Source organism: Lasioglossum baleicum, chromosome 12 (genome assembly GCF_051020765.1).
Source record: "Lasioglossum baleicum chromosome 12, iyLasBale1, whole genome shotgun sequence".
NCBI classification, from domain to species: Eukaryota; Metazoa; Arthropoda; class Insecta; order Hymenoptera; family Halictidae; genus Lasioglossum; species Lasioglossum baleicum.
The window spans coordinates 5,448,456-5,465,572 of NC_134940.1; the positions used below are offsets into that span (position 1 = coordinate 5,448,456).

The 17,117-nt window shown below is 46.6% G+C and overlaps 2 protein-coding genes across 4 annotated transcripts in view; one reads left to right on the forward strand and one right to left on the reverse strand.

Annotated features, from left to right (window-relative positions):
• Positions 1 to 945: 945 nt before the first annotated feature.
• On the reverse strand, positions 946 to 11,886 carry LOC143214590 (uncharacterized). Of its 3 annotated transcripts, none has more exons than XM_076435819.1 (6): positions 11,532 to 11,886; positions 5,212 to 5,314; positions 4,371 to 4,601; positions 3,744 to 4,013; positions 3,338 to 3,431; positions 946 to 2,667 (listed from the first exon to the last, which is right to left on the reverse strand). In XM_076435819.1, the coding sequence occupies exons 1-6, from the start codon at positions 11,540 to 11,542 to the stop codon at positions 1,358 to 1,360; spliced, it is 2,019 nt and encodes a 672-aa protein (XP_076291934.1). In that variant the 5' UTR covers positions 11,543 to 11,886; the 3' UTR covers positions 946 to 1,357. The 3 variants fall into 3 exon arrangements, with proteins under 3 accessions (XP_076291934.1, XP_076291935.1, XP_076291936.1); XM_076435820.1 differs by having other exon boundaries at positions 10,690 to 11,886; XM_076435821.1 differs by having other exon boundaries at positions 947 to 2,667; positions 4,998 to 5,314.
• The window catches only part of Mei-w68 (meiotic W68), a 56,987-nt gene continuing 40,878 nt past the window's right edge, over positions 1,009 to 17,117 (forward strand). Inside the window, exon 1 of the mRNA XM_076435824.1 lies at positions 1,009 to 3,554. The gene's annotated coding sequence lies outside the window, so the exon portion shown is untranslated. The remainder of the gene's footprint in view (positions 3,555 to 17,117) is intronic.

Here is a 17,117-nt window from a genome sequence, read left to right on the forward strand (position 1 = left end):
GAAGAACGAAGGTGAAGAAAAATATGATATATATTCTACGTGTACGTGATATTGGGAACGTTAGGCGACTCGTTTAGGTTTGCTTCAGCCAGTGCTGGGATTTCGTTCGATTATCTTCGTATTTCACAATTTCCACGAGGAAGACGTAGCTGTTTCGTTGAAAAAAAAACAATTTCTCGCGACGACTTAGAGATCCGTTCGATCAAGCAATTCCTTTTCCGGGGAACAAGGGCACACCTAAAGGCTCGGCTAGCTCCGAGCACGGGATTTCACTAGCCAACGTGATCCGCGAGCCGCGAAATCGCTGGGCAAACGATCTGGACGAGTGTTTTCCTAATTAATTCTTCGCGATCGCTTTCTCACGCGAGTAACGTTATAGCGATAGTGCTTCGTCTAGAAACGTCGTGCATCCTGATTTATCAAGGGAAACCCGGGATCACGATAGATCGGAAACCACTCGTCGATCGTTCGGCGATCGATTGCGCGCCCGTTTCCGTTTCTCGTCTCCATTGAGTTTCGCCGCTCGAGAAAATCGCGATCTCGATCTACGAGTCGTGGTACACCGTGATCAGGATTCGTGAAACTGGCGGGGGAAGAGTACCGCGCATGTAATCCGAGAAAGTGTAACGCAAAATAGGTGTATGATAACATTACATAACGTACATACAATTGTGATCGTGAGAGTATCTGTTACGAATAAAGAAATTACGAATAAACTACGTGACTCTTTTCCATGGGACTCGAGTGTTTTCAACCTGCCATCGAATCCTCCTCCTACTTAAAAAATAAATATTATACAATAGGTCCTACCTGTATTAGTTTGGTATTTCCAAACTCCACTCTTCATTATTTTCGTTGGGAAGAACACACGAGCTTCGTTCAACAAAAGGTTCTTTATTGAAATCAATCGAATGAACAATTCGAGATAGTTTCTTAACAAAAAGAGGTCCTTCGTCTTGTTAAACGTGATAATACTTTTAAACTGTGTCTTTCGTCAGTCTCTCTCGGATACACCTTAATCAAGAACAATCAAATAGTTTCACTCGAACGCAGTTCCGCCCGTTTTTCCCTGGATAAGGGCTCCTAGCCAAGGAGCTGGAGGAACGAACAGAGCAAGCAGGATGAATCACCATAACCGATCCTGCTCCGTTAACCTCGACGACTAGTGTCAGCTCAGTCCCTCGAATAAACGCTCATCCGACTAAATGTATCCCCGGAATACAACATCCGATCCAAAGCTCAAATCCAAGTCGATCTCTGAACGAAGGATTAAACAAAACTCGAGAGCCGCGCGTTCCAGGGGCAACTATATCGTATATTCAATATTTATAATACAAATCAAGACCGCTTCGATGATCTAATGATGGGTGACGTAGGTTTGCGTGTTCGGCTGGCAACCAGGCAAGAGATTCGACGTGTCTTCCTCTGCGGAGCTACATAGCATGCCTACGAGAGTATAATCCACAAAAGGCGGCAGATCAAGCTCGCTGACATCGCCGTAATTGTTCATCTGCGTGTTACCGGTGTTCATAGTCATTTGCGGCAGCCTCGTGTCGAGGACTTCGCAAGTATAGTGACACCGGTCGTTGCTAGGGTAGAAGAAAGGCTCGGGGCTACTTTGAGACTGAATGTCCATGCCGTTGGAGTCTGGAAACAGTCTTTCCGTAGAATCGGGAGCTTCATGATGGTTCCCATAGTTACCCTGCAGTCTCTCGTCCAGGACCATTCTGTTCGAATTCTGGTGACATCGACTCGCAATCTCGTTCTTGGACTCCTGCTCGAACATCTGACTGTAACCGTTATAGGAGAACTGTTTGTTCTCTGCGGGACTGCGACTAGGCCGGGCTTCCGGCATCTCGTTCTCCTTCTTCGGGTACATGTTATAGTTCTCCATCAACCCAGGCTGGCAGTTCTCCTTCGGAAAACAGTTGGCGTCCCTTCTGGAGGCCATCAGCCCTTCGTCCTTCTGAGGATCGAAGCCAGGGAAGGTTAGACGATCGTCCTGGCTCCAGTAGCCTGGTTGCTGATCGTTCTTCACTGACCCGTCCACGAAGTTCTTGTGGTTTTGATTCCGCTGGTACTCCTGGAAGTTCAATGCGTTGTTTAAGTGGTTCTGATTGATCTCTTTGTCGGGAACGAACTGGTTGACCGGTCTCTTCGCGCAGAAGCCGTTCGAGTCTTTCTCTGGTTCGAAACTTGGGAACTGTAACCTGTCGTCCTGCGGCATGCTCAGATGACTGCTGCTGGAATCCTCGCTAAGGAACTGATTCCAGTAGGCCTGGTCTTGGTGCTGTTTTACCTCGTACTTGATGGTCCCGCTACCAAGGTCGAGCAACGTGGGTGGCGATCTTGCAACGTCCTGAGAGTTCATAGGAAATTCTGGTCGCAGGGGTTGGTCTAGCTGAAATATCTCTTCAGGTTGGAATAATTCGCCCGTGAACGATGGGAAATCGGGGTAAGAAGCTTCTTGTGGGACTTGAACTGCTAGATTGTAGCCTAGGGTGTTCTCTTGAGGCTGCACCGGATCTTGCATCCAATAGGGGGTGTCGTTCGGAGGTGTTTGCTGAGGGTACATCGTTGTTTGGTGGTGGTGAGATGGTTGGTAGGTGGAAATGTTCGTTTGAAGGCCGCACATGCACTCGAACGGTGGGCAGGAGCATGAGTATCCTGAAAAGAGAGGAAATCGTTTATTTGAATGTTTATGGTGTTCACATTAGCGCACGCTAACGCAGTGAACTAGATTCATAATTATGAAAGTGGTCTAAGCTATATATTGCTTCTATAGAGAATTTTAAAGAGGTATTTAAAGGAAATGGATATTAACAATAAATGAAATACATATAAACGAAAGGAATATTAACACTAAATGAATTCCAAATAATGTTGAAATAATAAGCACTATCTAACGGATGATTTTTCACAATATCGTAAAAATTACATTGAATTCATTTAGTTTAAAATGTGATGTGGCATAATTCTACATATGTATATGGTCTAAGGATTTCGTGGATCTAGTTCCAACGTTTATCGTTCGTCAGAGTAGAGGGCGTAAGAAATCGACTTGTTTACGATGTCGGTAATTCAGATCGCGAGTCAGGTCTACTGTTTTACCACGTCTGTGCTGACAGTGGTCTGGCAGCTGTCGCCGCCAAGCGGAGGTAGTTATCGTTAATGGCGCGAGAATAAGTACGAGAACGGATCGAGCTCGTTCTTCTCGGGTGAAAATAGTTACTATCGCATTGTTTCTTTGCAATTTACGGTGATAATAGCTTCGTAGAACAGTGTTTTATTCGTGCAAGTATTAGACAAAGTATTTTATAGGATAAAAGATATAAACCTTTATCCGAAATCAGCGGCGGAGGTTGCGTCGCTCTCGTAGGTGGTTCTATTGCGTCTGAACTCGGTCTTTTCGTTCCTCTCAGTGACATTAGCTGTAAAATAGGGAAAAGTTGATTGTTAGTTGTGTGAAAGCGAATCGTGGAACAAGCAGATTGTACAGCGAGTGAAACTGTTCTGTCTGGGGACCGGAATTCTACTTTGAAGCTCAACTTCCGGTAAGTCGCCGAAATTGATTACGAATTTAAGCGCAGCTACAGTATTGTTGATGCCTATTTCAATTGCATAAAGTCTGAGTATATACAGAGAAGTTAAAAAATCGTGTAACTTGTTTTTAAAAAATTCAATCACGAAGGGGTTAGAGCTCCGTACAATTGGTAAAGAAATTCAGGTTAAAAGTAACATACTTTGGAGCCTAAAGCAGCTTCGCTAGCCAAAAGAACAGCGAGTCCGCGCACCCTTCTGCCAGCACCCACGCTTCTTCTCGCCTCGGACGTGGATTTCGCTTCCGGTCGCGGATGATCGTGCTGTCCTTTCGCTTGGAAGAATATCGCATGTTCTGTGTGTCGCCAGAAATGTGTTACGGGATAACCGCAATGGCCACGACACGAAAGTATCTCCAATCGACCCGTGCATTGCCTGTTAGGGCATGGTTTCCCTTGCTGCTTCTTTCTCGCCTAAACATCAACAAATCCTCCCAATTAAACAAAATCTGTCCAGCGTGCAAGGCTAGATCAGGATAATATTATCGAATCAAATTTACGAAAATGGAACTGGAAGTCTTGCAAAAAGAATTTACTAGTATTTTATCATCCTTTACAATCGGAACAAATCCTCCCAATTAAACAAAATCATTTCTCCAGCGTGCAAGGCTAGATCAGGATAATATATTCCGATTGTAAAGGATGATAAAATACTAGTAAATTCTTTTTGCAGGACTTCCAGTTCCACTTTCGTAAATTTGATTGGATACTTTGGTCTACCAAAAAGAGATGATTGAAAATGATGGGTTTCGATGTTCCTCTCGTGCTCACCTTATCACAAATAGCCGGTCGAAGGTGAACCCTTCCTCCTCCAGGCAGTATACACTCTTGCGAGCAAACAAGGACACCCAGGCACGACTTCTTCAGAATACTGACATTATGATTGTTCGTGTTCCTCATCGCCCAACCAGAGGCGTGTCTTCTTGCCTCTTCGCAGTCTGGCCCGTAGACCCTTCTTACGTGCCCATCTGCCCATTCGCACCAAGGATCATACTCTACCACCTGGTAATAAATCATTTTGTTAATTTCTTCAACCCTGTCAGACGTCGAACCTTGCATACAAAGTGCATTCGCTCTTAGTTCCTAAACGTTGTCGACCAAATTCAAGTTATACACGAATAATTCGTTAACGATATACCAGGGATGAATAATATTTCCGGAGGCAATTTCTCGAGGTCTTAGCTAACATATCTAGAAGTTATAGGATTTGCACAAAAACGTATGTGAAGAGAAATCCTTCGAGGAAGAGCGTAACTGCGCAGCTTTCGCACCATAAATTTGACAATTCAATATAGACGATTCCATTCGAGTATTCGCCCGTTCATAGTCTCGCATAAAACAGTTTGCATGAAGATTCGGTAAACGGTGAAGAGGCAGTAATGTCGGAGTTCTCTTTACCCTCGGTTTCTGTTTTGAACGATCTCAGCCCCCGAAAAGTAGACTCGGTATTCTCTTCATGAGTCTACCTGGCTGCGTTTTTGTTCATGGAATTTGGGGAAAGTCGGAAGCCGCGAGTGTTGGTAATTTCCCAGGTGCGACGGGACCTAACCTTGACCATACACGGGGATTACCCAAGTCGCAGAATGGTAGAATTGCGAGAAAATTCAATTACCCTCGGCACGTTCGAGTCGTTGATGTCCCATTCCTGATGGGGATGTTGCTGTTGCTGGTTCCCGGCCACCGTCGCTGACATCGTCGGCGACCCAACGCGACTCCTTCAACAGAAAACAGCCTCGTGCGATTAATTGCCCCATCGAAAGAACTACTGCGCTTCGCTGGAATTTTAACCATATGTTTTAGAAATATTTTCGAGAAATTTTCTGCAGCTGTAAATCAAGAAACTTCATTCTTCAGAGAAAATCGATTAGGTTTGAAAGTTGCTTGATTCAATGGAAACGGAGACTATAATTGAGACAAGATTGAGACAGTAAGTGTATTAAAACGCCCGGAGGATCGACCGCGGTGAAAATTAGGTTAATAAAGAAAGGTCGACCTTGAGTTCCCGAACCTAAAGCTCGTTGCATCGGGCCGCAGGACCAATTTAGGATTACGCAATGGCCGACGTGCCAAGGGGCCAGCAGCTTCGAGATAAAATCCCGATTTATGGTGCGTACCTGGCCGTACCTCGCTCCATACTTATGGGAGCCCGTGGGTGGCCTGACAACGGCCACGTTCACCGGCTTTCCGGAATCCTTATGTTCGTCGCGAACGATTCCTGATCGTGAAAAAGATCGATCTCCGGTAGTCGAGGTTTCCTTCGGGAATTTTCTTCCCTCGGTCATTTTTGTTCTTTCGAATGCACTTATACTCGTTTTTAGGAAACAATCTTCGTTGTGCACTTTTTATGGGTTTCTCGGGACGATTCATAAATCAAGGCTTGTTTGTAACTCGTTCATAAATCAAGATAAGATTCTTTGTTAGCATGCATGCTGGTGAAATCGATTGCTGTCCACGAAGAATGCACATTTACACGGACGGAGAATCTTCATTTTTTGCGAATGATTTTATAGGAAATTACAGGAAAGTATATAATTGAATTCTTTATAATTGTGGAGAAAAGCGGTCGATCAGTGTTCAATATAGTTTCCTTGAGGTTCGCCTGAGAAGCGACAATATTCTTTCTCCTACAATCGTGTATAGTAAGTGCACACGAAATTAATAAGCACGAAACAGCTCGAACAATATCCTCAATAGTCGTCGTCTTCAGGAACCTCGTGGTTAACGATTCTGCATAAATTCTGGCGTAAGTGTTAGGTCGTGTCTGGTCATGCTACAGCTTCTGCCTTTCTCCCGATGACATTAAAGTCTGCGGTTATGATCTGTGGCGACATTACGACCCGCGAGAACGATCCTTGAACCGAGTTTCTAGTCAGATTTGGTTTTTCCGAAATAACTGTGCTCTCGAAGTTTAAAAGTGCAAGTTTCATGTAAGATTATTATTATCTTAGGAATGATTTCCTTCTTTCGGAAAGAGATAAATTGGCGATCAGCTTTCTTCTTTCGACGCTCCGTATTTTTAGAATTCGCGGATCCCTGATGATGTAAGGTCGCGTAGGTAACGCTCATTGGATTCGACTGGTTTATCGAGTAGTGTCCGCGAGCAGGTTACTTTGCGAATATTCGCAGGTAAATTATTGTGCGTTTCGGGGGCGAAGCTCGCCGCTTGATTTCGTCGCGAAATCGTCGGCGTATGTTATAAACATCGTCCACCGAGTGTCATTGACCATGAGGAGAAGCATGAAAGACGCGACTCGCCTACGTTTTCTGGTGCCAACCTGCTGTTCCGTCGATGGCCTTCCCCTTCCATCATTTTCTTCCATATTGAGCCTACGAGTTAAAATATTTAAAAATAACATGGAGGTGGCCTTGAAGTATTGAAATAGTCAAATATCTGAAACTACATTCTTACAGAATTGGAGGTAATGTGTCTGTTTTAATCCTCACCTACTAATTCTTCTCACAAATGCATAAAATCCTACATGCTGCGCATTACGATATAAAAATTTCAAGGATACGAGCCGATTTCTCAGATGAGAATTAAAAATACGTGAATCAAAGTGCGTGCTGCAAATGGAACAGTTGCGTTTGAAGAAGAAATGGGCTATGAAGCTATCGTCGGCTCGATTCCGCGAGGAAAACTCGAAACTGTGTCTCGCTGGGAGTTTTATGGGCGACGAGGATGAACCGTCGCGTCGATTGAAATTCATCGAGCTTTCGCCGATCTTTGCGGGACGTTGAAGTCGGGGATTCCATGCGAGACGAGCAGGCTTCGAGTAGGTGTTCGAGGATCGTAAACGTCCGTCGGCCGACTCGATAAAACCCACGGAAACGACGTGTGCACGCACCTAACGCGTAACCTGTACAAACGCTCTAGAAGGCATGCCTGGAGCCTCCTCTCGAGGACCTTGGTTCTATCGTCATTCGATTCGCGGGGCTTAAATGCTTCGCGAACTTACAGGGTGCGTCACAACACAAGGACATACTCAATTCTAAATACTCTTATAAAAAGCGTTGAAGTCTGGGAATTGCAAATATACTTCCCTCCGAAATTCCCCCCTCCCCATGTGACACTACCGTTTAAAAACCGTATAAACGATCCACCAAAGGGTTACCGAGACTAGGAGCATGAACCAGGGCCGTAATTATTTTGGTTTCGAGCGGCAGCCATCTCGGGGCCCGGCGGCGTTGCGTTCGAGGCGATAATTCCACGGGTCTCGTCCGCTCGATCCGTTATGCTGAATGCAAAAGGAGCAAAGGCTCTCTCGAAGAAAGGAGAAAAGAGAGAACGAGAGAGAAGGAGAGGGACTGTTGCGTTCCCTGGCACGCAAAGCGTTTTACTTATATACGGTTGTTACGTCGTCGACACCTTTCGGGTCCGAGAAGGGAGCCGTTGGGTGGTTGGTGCGAGCTTGCTTTGGCAGAAGGGGAGGAAAAGGGACGCACGGCCAGAGAGTCGGCCGTGGAAGGAGAGGAGAGGCTAGGTGAATGATTGCCCGGATCGGTGATAAAGTCATCGCCTTTAGCACCGGCGTAAGATGATACATCGGCGGACGATGCTGCGCTGAGATTGTCCCGCGCGTTCGAACAGACTCGCGCGCCAACACCGGCCAAGATACGGACACGGGCACACGGTATAGGTAGGTACGCGAAAGAGATGCAAAATCCACGGGGCCCACGAGGCCGGCCTGGAAGAAAGGGAAGAAAAAACGGGAGACCAGGGACTATATCCTCGTTCCGGTCGGTATGGGTGCCTTCAGAATTTCAGATATTAACGCTGATACCGCGAGCCCGCTAAAATATCACGCTTCTGACCCGGCTCACGACGAGGCTTCTCCTTTTTCAACGACACGCTCGTGCCCGTCGCGGCCGCGGCCGCAGCATCCGCTCGTCCTAAGGCCCTCGACGATCGCCTATTCGCGCGAGCAGGATCGTCCGCAGAGATTAACTTCTAAACGAGTTAATCCGCGCGCGGCTGGTCCTCGATTCGCATCCACTGCACTCGCGATCGCGTGTCCGATCTCGATTTTCTTCTTTCGTCTTTCGTTTTTGATCGATGCATTCAGAAGTTTCAACTTTCAAAAGCTGTGACAAACACGAATCTTTGGATTGAGAATTACATTTACCCAGGCTTGATTTTGAAACTGAGAAAGTTCGATATCTCGGAACATAAATTATATCGGAAGCTACACATGTTCACGGATCCCCAGGTAATCCTCCATCAAGCAGTTGAAATTCTTCGGCAAATGTTGGTCCAAGAGTACAAGAATACAAATATCTTCAGTGTTTGTCAATCCAACTGATTACACACGCGATGATATCGCGTTGGCGGTGTACAGAATATTATCTCGGACTATTTCACGCTCTCGAGGCTCATGCGCTCCGTTATTATTCGCTAACAGACTTTTTATTTGCCTACTCGCTTGCCATATACGATTCTCGTATTTTCATAAATTTCAACGTCCCGCGATATTCTATTGAGAACGTCGCATTCGTGTGCAAATTAGAGTGCGTTTCAGTCAAAATCGCATCGTTCATAAATTCTGACACTGCTGTATTATATGGGAAAGTGACTACTCTCGACGTCTGTTACGAGCTTTCCAACTTCCATGAAGGAGAAGATCGAGTGTATAAAAACCAGCAATTTTCTAATCTTTTCAAGAATAGATTTGTCGAAAACGCAAATGGAAATCTTTACGGCAACTGAATGGATTGAAGAAGTTCGAATTTTAAAGGTTTTTTCAGCTCCGGACACATTAATCAGTGGTCGAGGAGTAATTATATGGTAACAGCCATACTCCAGACGGTTTTTCGCGGTCGTAAAACGAGACCCACGCGTTCATCTAAATTTGGATCGTCGAAACGACACCTTTCGGCTTTCTTCTCCACCTCCGCCGCGAACTGTCTCTTTCACTTCCTATTTTTCTTCGCCTATGGTCTCCGCTCGCTCGATTTCTATGTACACACCCCGGAGGTGTAGGACCGCGGTGGAATCGGCGAAAAAAAATTTAAAAGAATTTACAAAAAAATCCAGCTGGACCGGTTTTGTTCGGCTCTATCGCGTTTCATTGAGGTTCATCGTGTTTTATCGAGCCTTTTTCTCCGTGCCGTCGCGTCGCCGACACCCTATTATTCCTGTGTTTTTCGCACTTCGGTTAGCGGTTTTTACGATCCACAGTCACGAGAAGAAAACGTAAACATTACCGATGGCGCCAAAGGACCCCGTACTTTTAATGTCCGATGCCATTCCGGAAAATGATGGGGTATTTCGATTACAGCGTCGGTCATTGGGATTCCGAAATTATCATTGCGGTAAGCCGTTAATTCAGAATTACACCACAATAATTCAATGGGGACCGTTCTATTTTTATCCGTTGCAAAAATTACTGAAACCGCGGCCATTCGAAACGACCCTGTGGAGGTAAAATTATTCGTAGTAATTGGAAAGAAAGGATTCTCTCTCTCTACGATCGAGAATCGAGAATTAAAGTTCGCCTAAATGTCGTAACCACCCCGGAAATAGTCGTCACGCCCAAAAACCGGTGTCGTCATTAAAACCCAGTGAACTGTCAGCTTCCATTTGGTCGCGAGGATACAAAAGGGTCCCGATGGAGTCGCAGGAGAGAAAGAGGGACAAGAAGGAAAGAGTGGACGGGGCTTAAAGACTTCCTCACCGCCGCGGACAGGGAGAGAACGTTCTCGAGATGCGAGATAAAGGGAGATCGTTTTACCCGCGGACATTCGTTTAATCTGTCTTCGAGGTGCTGGGCCGTGATCAATGGCGTGGCGCGGGTACATCCGTAATCGGGTTTTCACGAATAGACGGCGACGATCCTTTCCAGTTGGACCGCTCGATTATCCTTTTCGATGAACGCCAGAGCTACGGGGTTCGAACGATTGATGCCGTCATTTGTTCCTACCCTTAACGACGGTCCTGTTTTTCTTTCGAACTTGGGAAACCCGCACACGTGACTCTCATCTTGTTTCAATCGTTACACTTCATCGATTTTTCGTCTTGGATTCGATTTTTCATTGTATTGGCTCTTGTACGTACAATCTTTTGACAAATTTAATAAGACAGGAAATTACACACCATCCCCAATTTAGAGACACGAGTTCGTGACGGCATCGGTCGAGCAGCCGGAGAAAAATCGAAGCCCATGAACCAGTTAGCACCCAACTCCATTACCGGAGTTCGCCATACAATTTGCGAATCACATCCGTTAGATTCGTATTCAGCAGCCGTACGCACTGTGTCACGTCGCGCATGTGTGAAAACCCATCGACCAATCGGGCACCGTGATAACGCCCACACACCAATGAGAAACCCGCAGAACGCCCACTGATTAGATACTAGGGAAATCTCGCTGGCCGTCCAGGAAGAGAAATCGATGCCGTAATGGTCGCCACCTGCTCCGCGGTTTTCAAATTTCCATTAGACACCTCCGCTAATTTTGGAACGGATGGAAGTCAATGTTCGCGTGGAATTCGTATGGAAATCAGTGTTGACAATATTCTAGAGGTTCTCCTATCATTCGTTCACTGACGTTCAATCAAAATTATTCGGATAAAAGATCGTCTACTAGGTTCACAGCAAGTTAGGGGATAATGCTATATGTATACCCAATACAGCAGGAGGATTGTTCAAAATGATGTACGCTCCAAAATTGACCGAGTTTCTCACCATAATTTTACAGACCTAGCCCCCGTCTCTAAATTGAATCGTCAAGGTTAGATCCATGACTCCAAAACAAACAGAAGCTTCACACAAATCATCATCCACAAGATTTGTCGCTTCTCTCAGAGCGGAGCATTATATCAAAGAAATGGCAAGTCAATCCAACCACTATATTCACCTCACCCTCCCCTGTCATCCCCTATCTCAGGATTCGAACCGAAAGTCTCGAAAACAATGATCAAAATAGAAATACTTACAGAACCACCATATCTGCTTCGTAGCGCCGTTCACCGGAGTACAGCTACTATATCTATCGTCGAAGGATCACAGTGGTCCAGCGCTGGTTTCGAACCAAGGGACACTTCACTGGCTGTCAGAGAGTAACCTCTAACAGTCGTAACTCGGTCTCGTCATAGCCCGAACCCGTAGGACACTGGTGTACAACAAACTCCACTGACCCTGTCGGGTAAGCTCCTATGTAGAAGCAGCGTTTCTCGATCGCTCGAGGATCCTGCACGATCGGATCCTGGAACGCGTGTGAAGATACTGCGTGTCGATGCGTGCGGCACGGAGTCGATTCGTGAACTGAGGCGCCTCCACTCTGTCGCGTACTAGCTGGAGCCAGCACGTTGCCACCGGCGGATAGTGTGCCGGCGTGGTTAGTCGTGCTCGTCGAATGGGAACGCCTAGGGGAGTGGCTAAGCTCAGCCAATCCGCCACAAGAGTTCACAGAGGGTGCATAATCGTCGCCGGCAACCCCTCTCGACCTAACAGAGAGGATCGATCACCGGCTCTATCCGCCGCTCCTCCTCGATGCGATACGGGGTTTATTGCTCCTCTTCCGGAATCGCTGATCCTCTAGTCCTCGATTGCCGGTCGCTACGGTTCTCCACAAGCTCGACATCATGTCGAGTCTCTTCTTCGTCGAACGGATTGCCGGTCCTCCTTCCGTCTCCCTCGCGGTTTTGCTCAGAGCTCCAACAAAAGAGCAGCTCACAGTCAAACAGAGTTAGATCTATGTAATCAAAAATCATTTTTCATCGAAGAATGTGTGGCGCAACAATAAATATGTTACAGTTTTTCAAAGATGATCACGTAAATTGTAAAAGTCGGTAGCTATGTATCTAATGGATTTTGGTATGGGAGGGGTACCAGATTTTTTATTTGTTCAAAGCAGGATTCAGCCAGATGATACAGCTGGATTTATCAATCCAGGGGGTTCGTGGCTTGATTGTAGAGGATCGTCGAGCACTCTGAGCTTGCAATCAGCTGGTCCCGCGGAGCTCTAAGGGGGTGTCCCAGCTTGTATCCTCCTACTTCCTACCTTCTCCATCCCTTTGCCGTCGATCCTAGGTACCCGCATCCAAGACAACGGCCCGTTACGCTTCGATCGAACCTGAACCCACGACGCAAACATATCTGACGAGGTGAGCGCGTCCTTCGGAATTGAGGAGCTCCTCTGATTCCCACCTAAATGCTGGATTCCTCTTAACAATACCCCACGAGTTTCTGGAAGCCTCGCATTAGCACTGATCCCACCATTGAGTCTAAACAACCACTTAGCGTGGAAGGAAACCTAATTGAATTATCTGGATGATCTCCTTATGGTGCTGATTAAATTTGGTTTTTTCAAGTTATAAGATCGATACGAAACATGTCTTTTTAAGTTCGTTTACTCTGTTCATTTCTAAGGTAAAATATTTTTATGGTTGAATTAAGAAAAGATACGGTCAGGCTGAATTACCATAGAATTAGTAAAGTAGATTAACTTGACACCCAGTTACCGGAATAGCCGCTCAATTTCATGAACCGGCGGTCCGTCGATCGCGATACGATCTACAAGGCTTTTTCTGAAATTCGTGGCGCATTCTTGTCGCCGCGACACCTCCGCAACGACGCGTTTCCGCAAGAACGGTTCGACCGCACGTGCGATTCCGTGTGCGTCGGCTCCCTGGCACGTGCGTCTCTCCCTGATAACTCTACCGTTACTTCCTACCACGTGTTCACAGGTGTGCAACCCTAAATTACACATTAAACATCGTTAAGGGTAGCTTACCCGAGCAAGAGCCGCATTAAAATGGAACGATACCGTTTCCAGAAGACGGAAGAGAGTGTTGTACATCAAAGTGCAGACTACTGGCCCATGTTACCCCTAATTCTCTCACGGGATCCTTCAAGTGCTGCTAAGGGGTTTGGTGGTGAGGGGTTCGGTGGTGTCAAGGGGTTGAGTCGAGGGGTGGGACACTCGGGAAACAGATAATTAGAGAATTGAATCGTCAACATCGTGAATGAACCTTTGCACAAATAAAAAATGTTCAAATGAAAAATGAGGATTCCTTCAGCTTCCACGTTGAAAAGATTCAAAAGTGAAATTTTCGCTTAGACGTTGTTCGAGCAACGCGAAGACGTGCCCATACAAATTAGCCGTCGCAGTTGAGGGGATCGAAACTTTTCCGTCGGAAAATGGCCGTCGCGTGCAAAACAGTGAGAAGAAAAACGAGCATCGAGGGTGTCGCGAAGCGAAGCGGCGAAAAGAGAAACTGCGCGCGGGGGTGGAAGGTGGCGGAGAGGGTTACAGGAGGATGGAGGGTGGCAGGAGGACGGGGAGAGAGAGGATCGGAACGGGGGTGGAGAAGGCAGAGTTCGGGTCTGTTTAAACACAGAGGGTGTGCAATCAGGAGTGTTTGCCGGGGCCACGAGCGAGCGAGCGAGCAAGCGGATCAAAGGATAAACGCGGATGGGGTGGGTGGCCGGCTGATAGCGCTCTGATTTGATTGTTGGCCGCGGCTATTGTCCCCGAAACTGGCCTATTGTACTTGTTCCCGTGTCGGCAGTGGCCTCGGCACTAGCACACAGGTAGCCTCGAACTACGTTTCTGTCTGTGACACTATCTCTTTGCCGGTCGCCATTCCGCCCCCGTTCCGGGCCCGGTCCTCGCCGATACACCGGAAGCGAAACGACAATTATTGCGGAAGTATCGCGAAAAAATTGCGCCTCGATCCCCATTGTCACCCGCCGACATCACAATTTTTTGCCCTCCCCGGCTTTTTCTCGTTTTTCCATTTTTTTCACCGTGCCGCCCGCTCCGGCACGCATCGTCGGGGGTTGTTTTATGATTTTACGCCGGGACGAGTTTCGACGCCATTTTGTCTGCGCGTCCCGGATTTTTACACCATTTTTTGCTTTATCCGTGCGACTGATAAGTCGAGTTTTTTATTCTTTCCGCGGGAGTTTTATGGCGGCACCATTCGGTATTCGACCTTTCGAGTGTAGGGGTGCGGATGATCGCTTCTTGTTTCACTTTAGGGTAGTTGAACTTTTTTGATCGTTCTCGATCTAACCTAGACAAATGCTTGTATACGATCTTTCCTAGAAAAACCTGAATGCAAACTTTGAATAACTTCAAAGAGAATGTGTTTCATCTTCCCAAATTAATTGAGCACACTTTTCGACATGTCCCCGTTGTGCAGTTTTTGTGATAATGTTTACAACCGACTGAAACATCGTGTTCAGATAATTTTATAGGGGTCGGAGGATGGTAATTCAACTTTGAAGTTAATTTTGAGACAATTTTTGGGGACGTTCTGCCAATCGATTCGCTCGGTGGGCGGAGTCAAGAGGGTGGGGGAGGGGAGCGACGCCGATAATGTCTCGTACGGTCACAGGACAAATTTTCGGTGGTATCTGTGCATCTGCCGGGCATTTGCATAGAATGCACGTCGCGTGGCTTTAACAGTAGCACGTAGGAGGCGACTCTTAAATATTCCATCACCTGTCACCCACGTGCGCAGTCTCCTCGGAACCATGAAACCGCCCATGCACATCCTTCTTCCACTCGTTCAAACCGTAATCATCCTCGTTTTACTTCGTTAACACCGTGCCAACAATAATGAAATTTTTAAAGATTTGGAATAGTATCGACGGGTGTGCGACGAAGAACGCAGAGGCCACAGGGGGATGAAAACCTCATGAAAATGATTCGACACGCGATCAGGGGCGATGTTAATCGACTGCAATCGATTGTTCCCCCGGTCGTTGTGGCTCGTAGCAAAGTTGCCGGGGCTTCTCTGGCGGGATGCGAGAGTCGTGTTGCCATCGATAAGAGATAAGGTGCGGGGTGCGATTTAATGAATGTGAGAGAACCGGGAACAGTGGACGCAGGTAGAAACCGTGTGAACCGGCCGCGATCGTCCGATTTCACGGGGTGCTCGCAATTACGTGATTAAAAGGAATCGTTTAATCGATACCCATTGGCCGTTTCGACGAGGATGAGTCTAACTCGATTTGTGATTCACGTGAGAATTTTTTCCTCTCCGAATTACGCTAAAACACCATTCATTCGGTTCGGATAAAAAAGAATCTTTTCGAAATCGTTGGAAACTGTGTGGCTCGAAAAATTGTCATCGATGTTGATTCGTTCTTTGCGAAATCCTCAGCTATAAATCATAAGAATGTTTTAATATTCAATGTTTCGAATTATCTCGAGAGGGCAGGATAATAGAATTCTTCCTCGATTTTCGACCCGATGCCTCCCTTGGTCCCTACACAATCGGAACGAAAGGCGACTGCTCTCCACGCAGAAAATCCCATCGTTATATGCCGCGGCGAAGCATATGTCACAACACCCCATGGGACAGATCTCGGAGGGTTGTGTTTTTTTTCGCTGCGAGCGAACCCTTGATTTCGAGGGCGTGTTTTCCGGGGTAAATTCGGTTAAACGCAGAGCACAATGGCCGTCTGTCCGGCCAGAAACAACCTGACCAAAGATCATTAACAGAGAATATTGTCTAAACACAAGACAACAGAAGAAATTCGACAGCGAACGACATCAAGTTGATATAAACTTGAGATTTATTTTACACTGTAATCAATTTGAGAATATTTCGACAAATTTCAAGTCAAAGCGTTTCGGGTAATATTAACGCAGAGCCGGTTTAGAGAGGTCGAAGATCGCATATTCGATAGGACACGGGCTCAGACCGCACATGCCTTCGATCCCCGATAATCTGTAAAGACGACGCGACTCTCGCTGAGTGAATTACAAAGTTCACAACAGATCAGATCTCTCTCCGGTCCCAGAAGGCAGCAGCACCGCTCTTTGAAAAACCGGAAGCAGCCGGCACGAGCCGAGAGAGATGCGAGCGGGTTACCAATTCACTATACTCTCTTGCCTCATCTCCCTTTTGTCCAGGTAAGGGCTTTCCAGACAGAGTGCAGACGGCTAACGTAACAAACATCGTTCCTCGCCAATTCGTCTCTCGTATACTGTTCTATTCTTCCTCTCTTTTGAAACTCTTTCGAATTCATTCAAACTACAACCCTGCGTCATGAATGCGTGAAACCCTGTTCGCCTACTAATTGGCAATTTTATAAAAATCCCGATAACGTTACTTTCCAGTAGATTCACCGAGTTAATTCCTGGTCGCAACGTCGTTTGACAACGACCACGTACTTCCAAAAAATAAATTGAAATCCCCCAAGCGTTTCATAGCGGGGGCAACATCCTGCCGGTCGCAAAGAGCGATTCTCGTGTAAGAGCCTGTGAGATTTGGGCTCTCTTTTAGCTCCTTCCACCGCTCAGGAACCCCCGAGGCTCATTGTGTGCCAATTGAGGCTCGTTTAAGCGGGGGATGGCGGCTAAATTGATTTAAATTGGCTCGGCCGCGGCCCGGCTCGAAAGAAGTGAAAACGAGAGGTGGCCAAGAAAAGAAAGATCAACGAAAAAAACATATACACATATATGTTCCTCGTATCTGAACGTCGAATCTTTCCACGATACGGGAGCATTTAGACGTTCCTTACCTGACCGACTTGGTTTCCTCCTGACCATTATACACATTTTT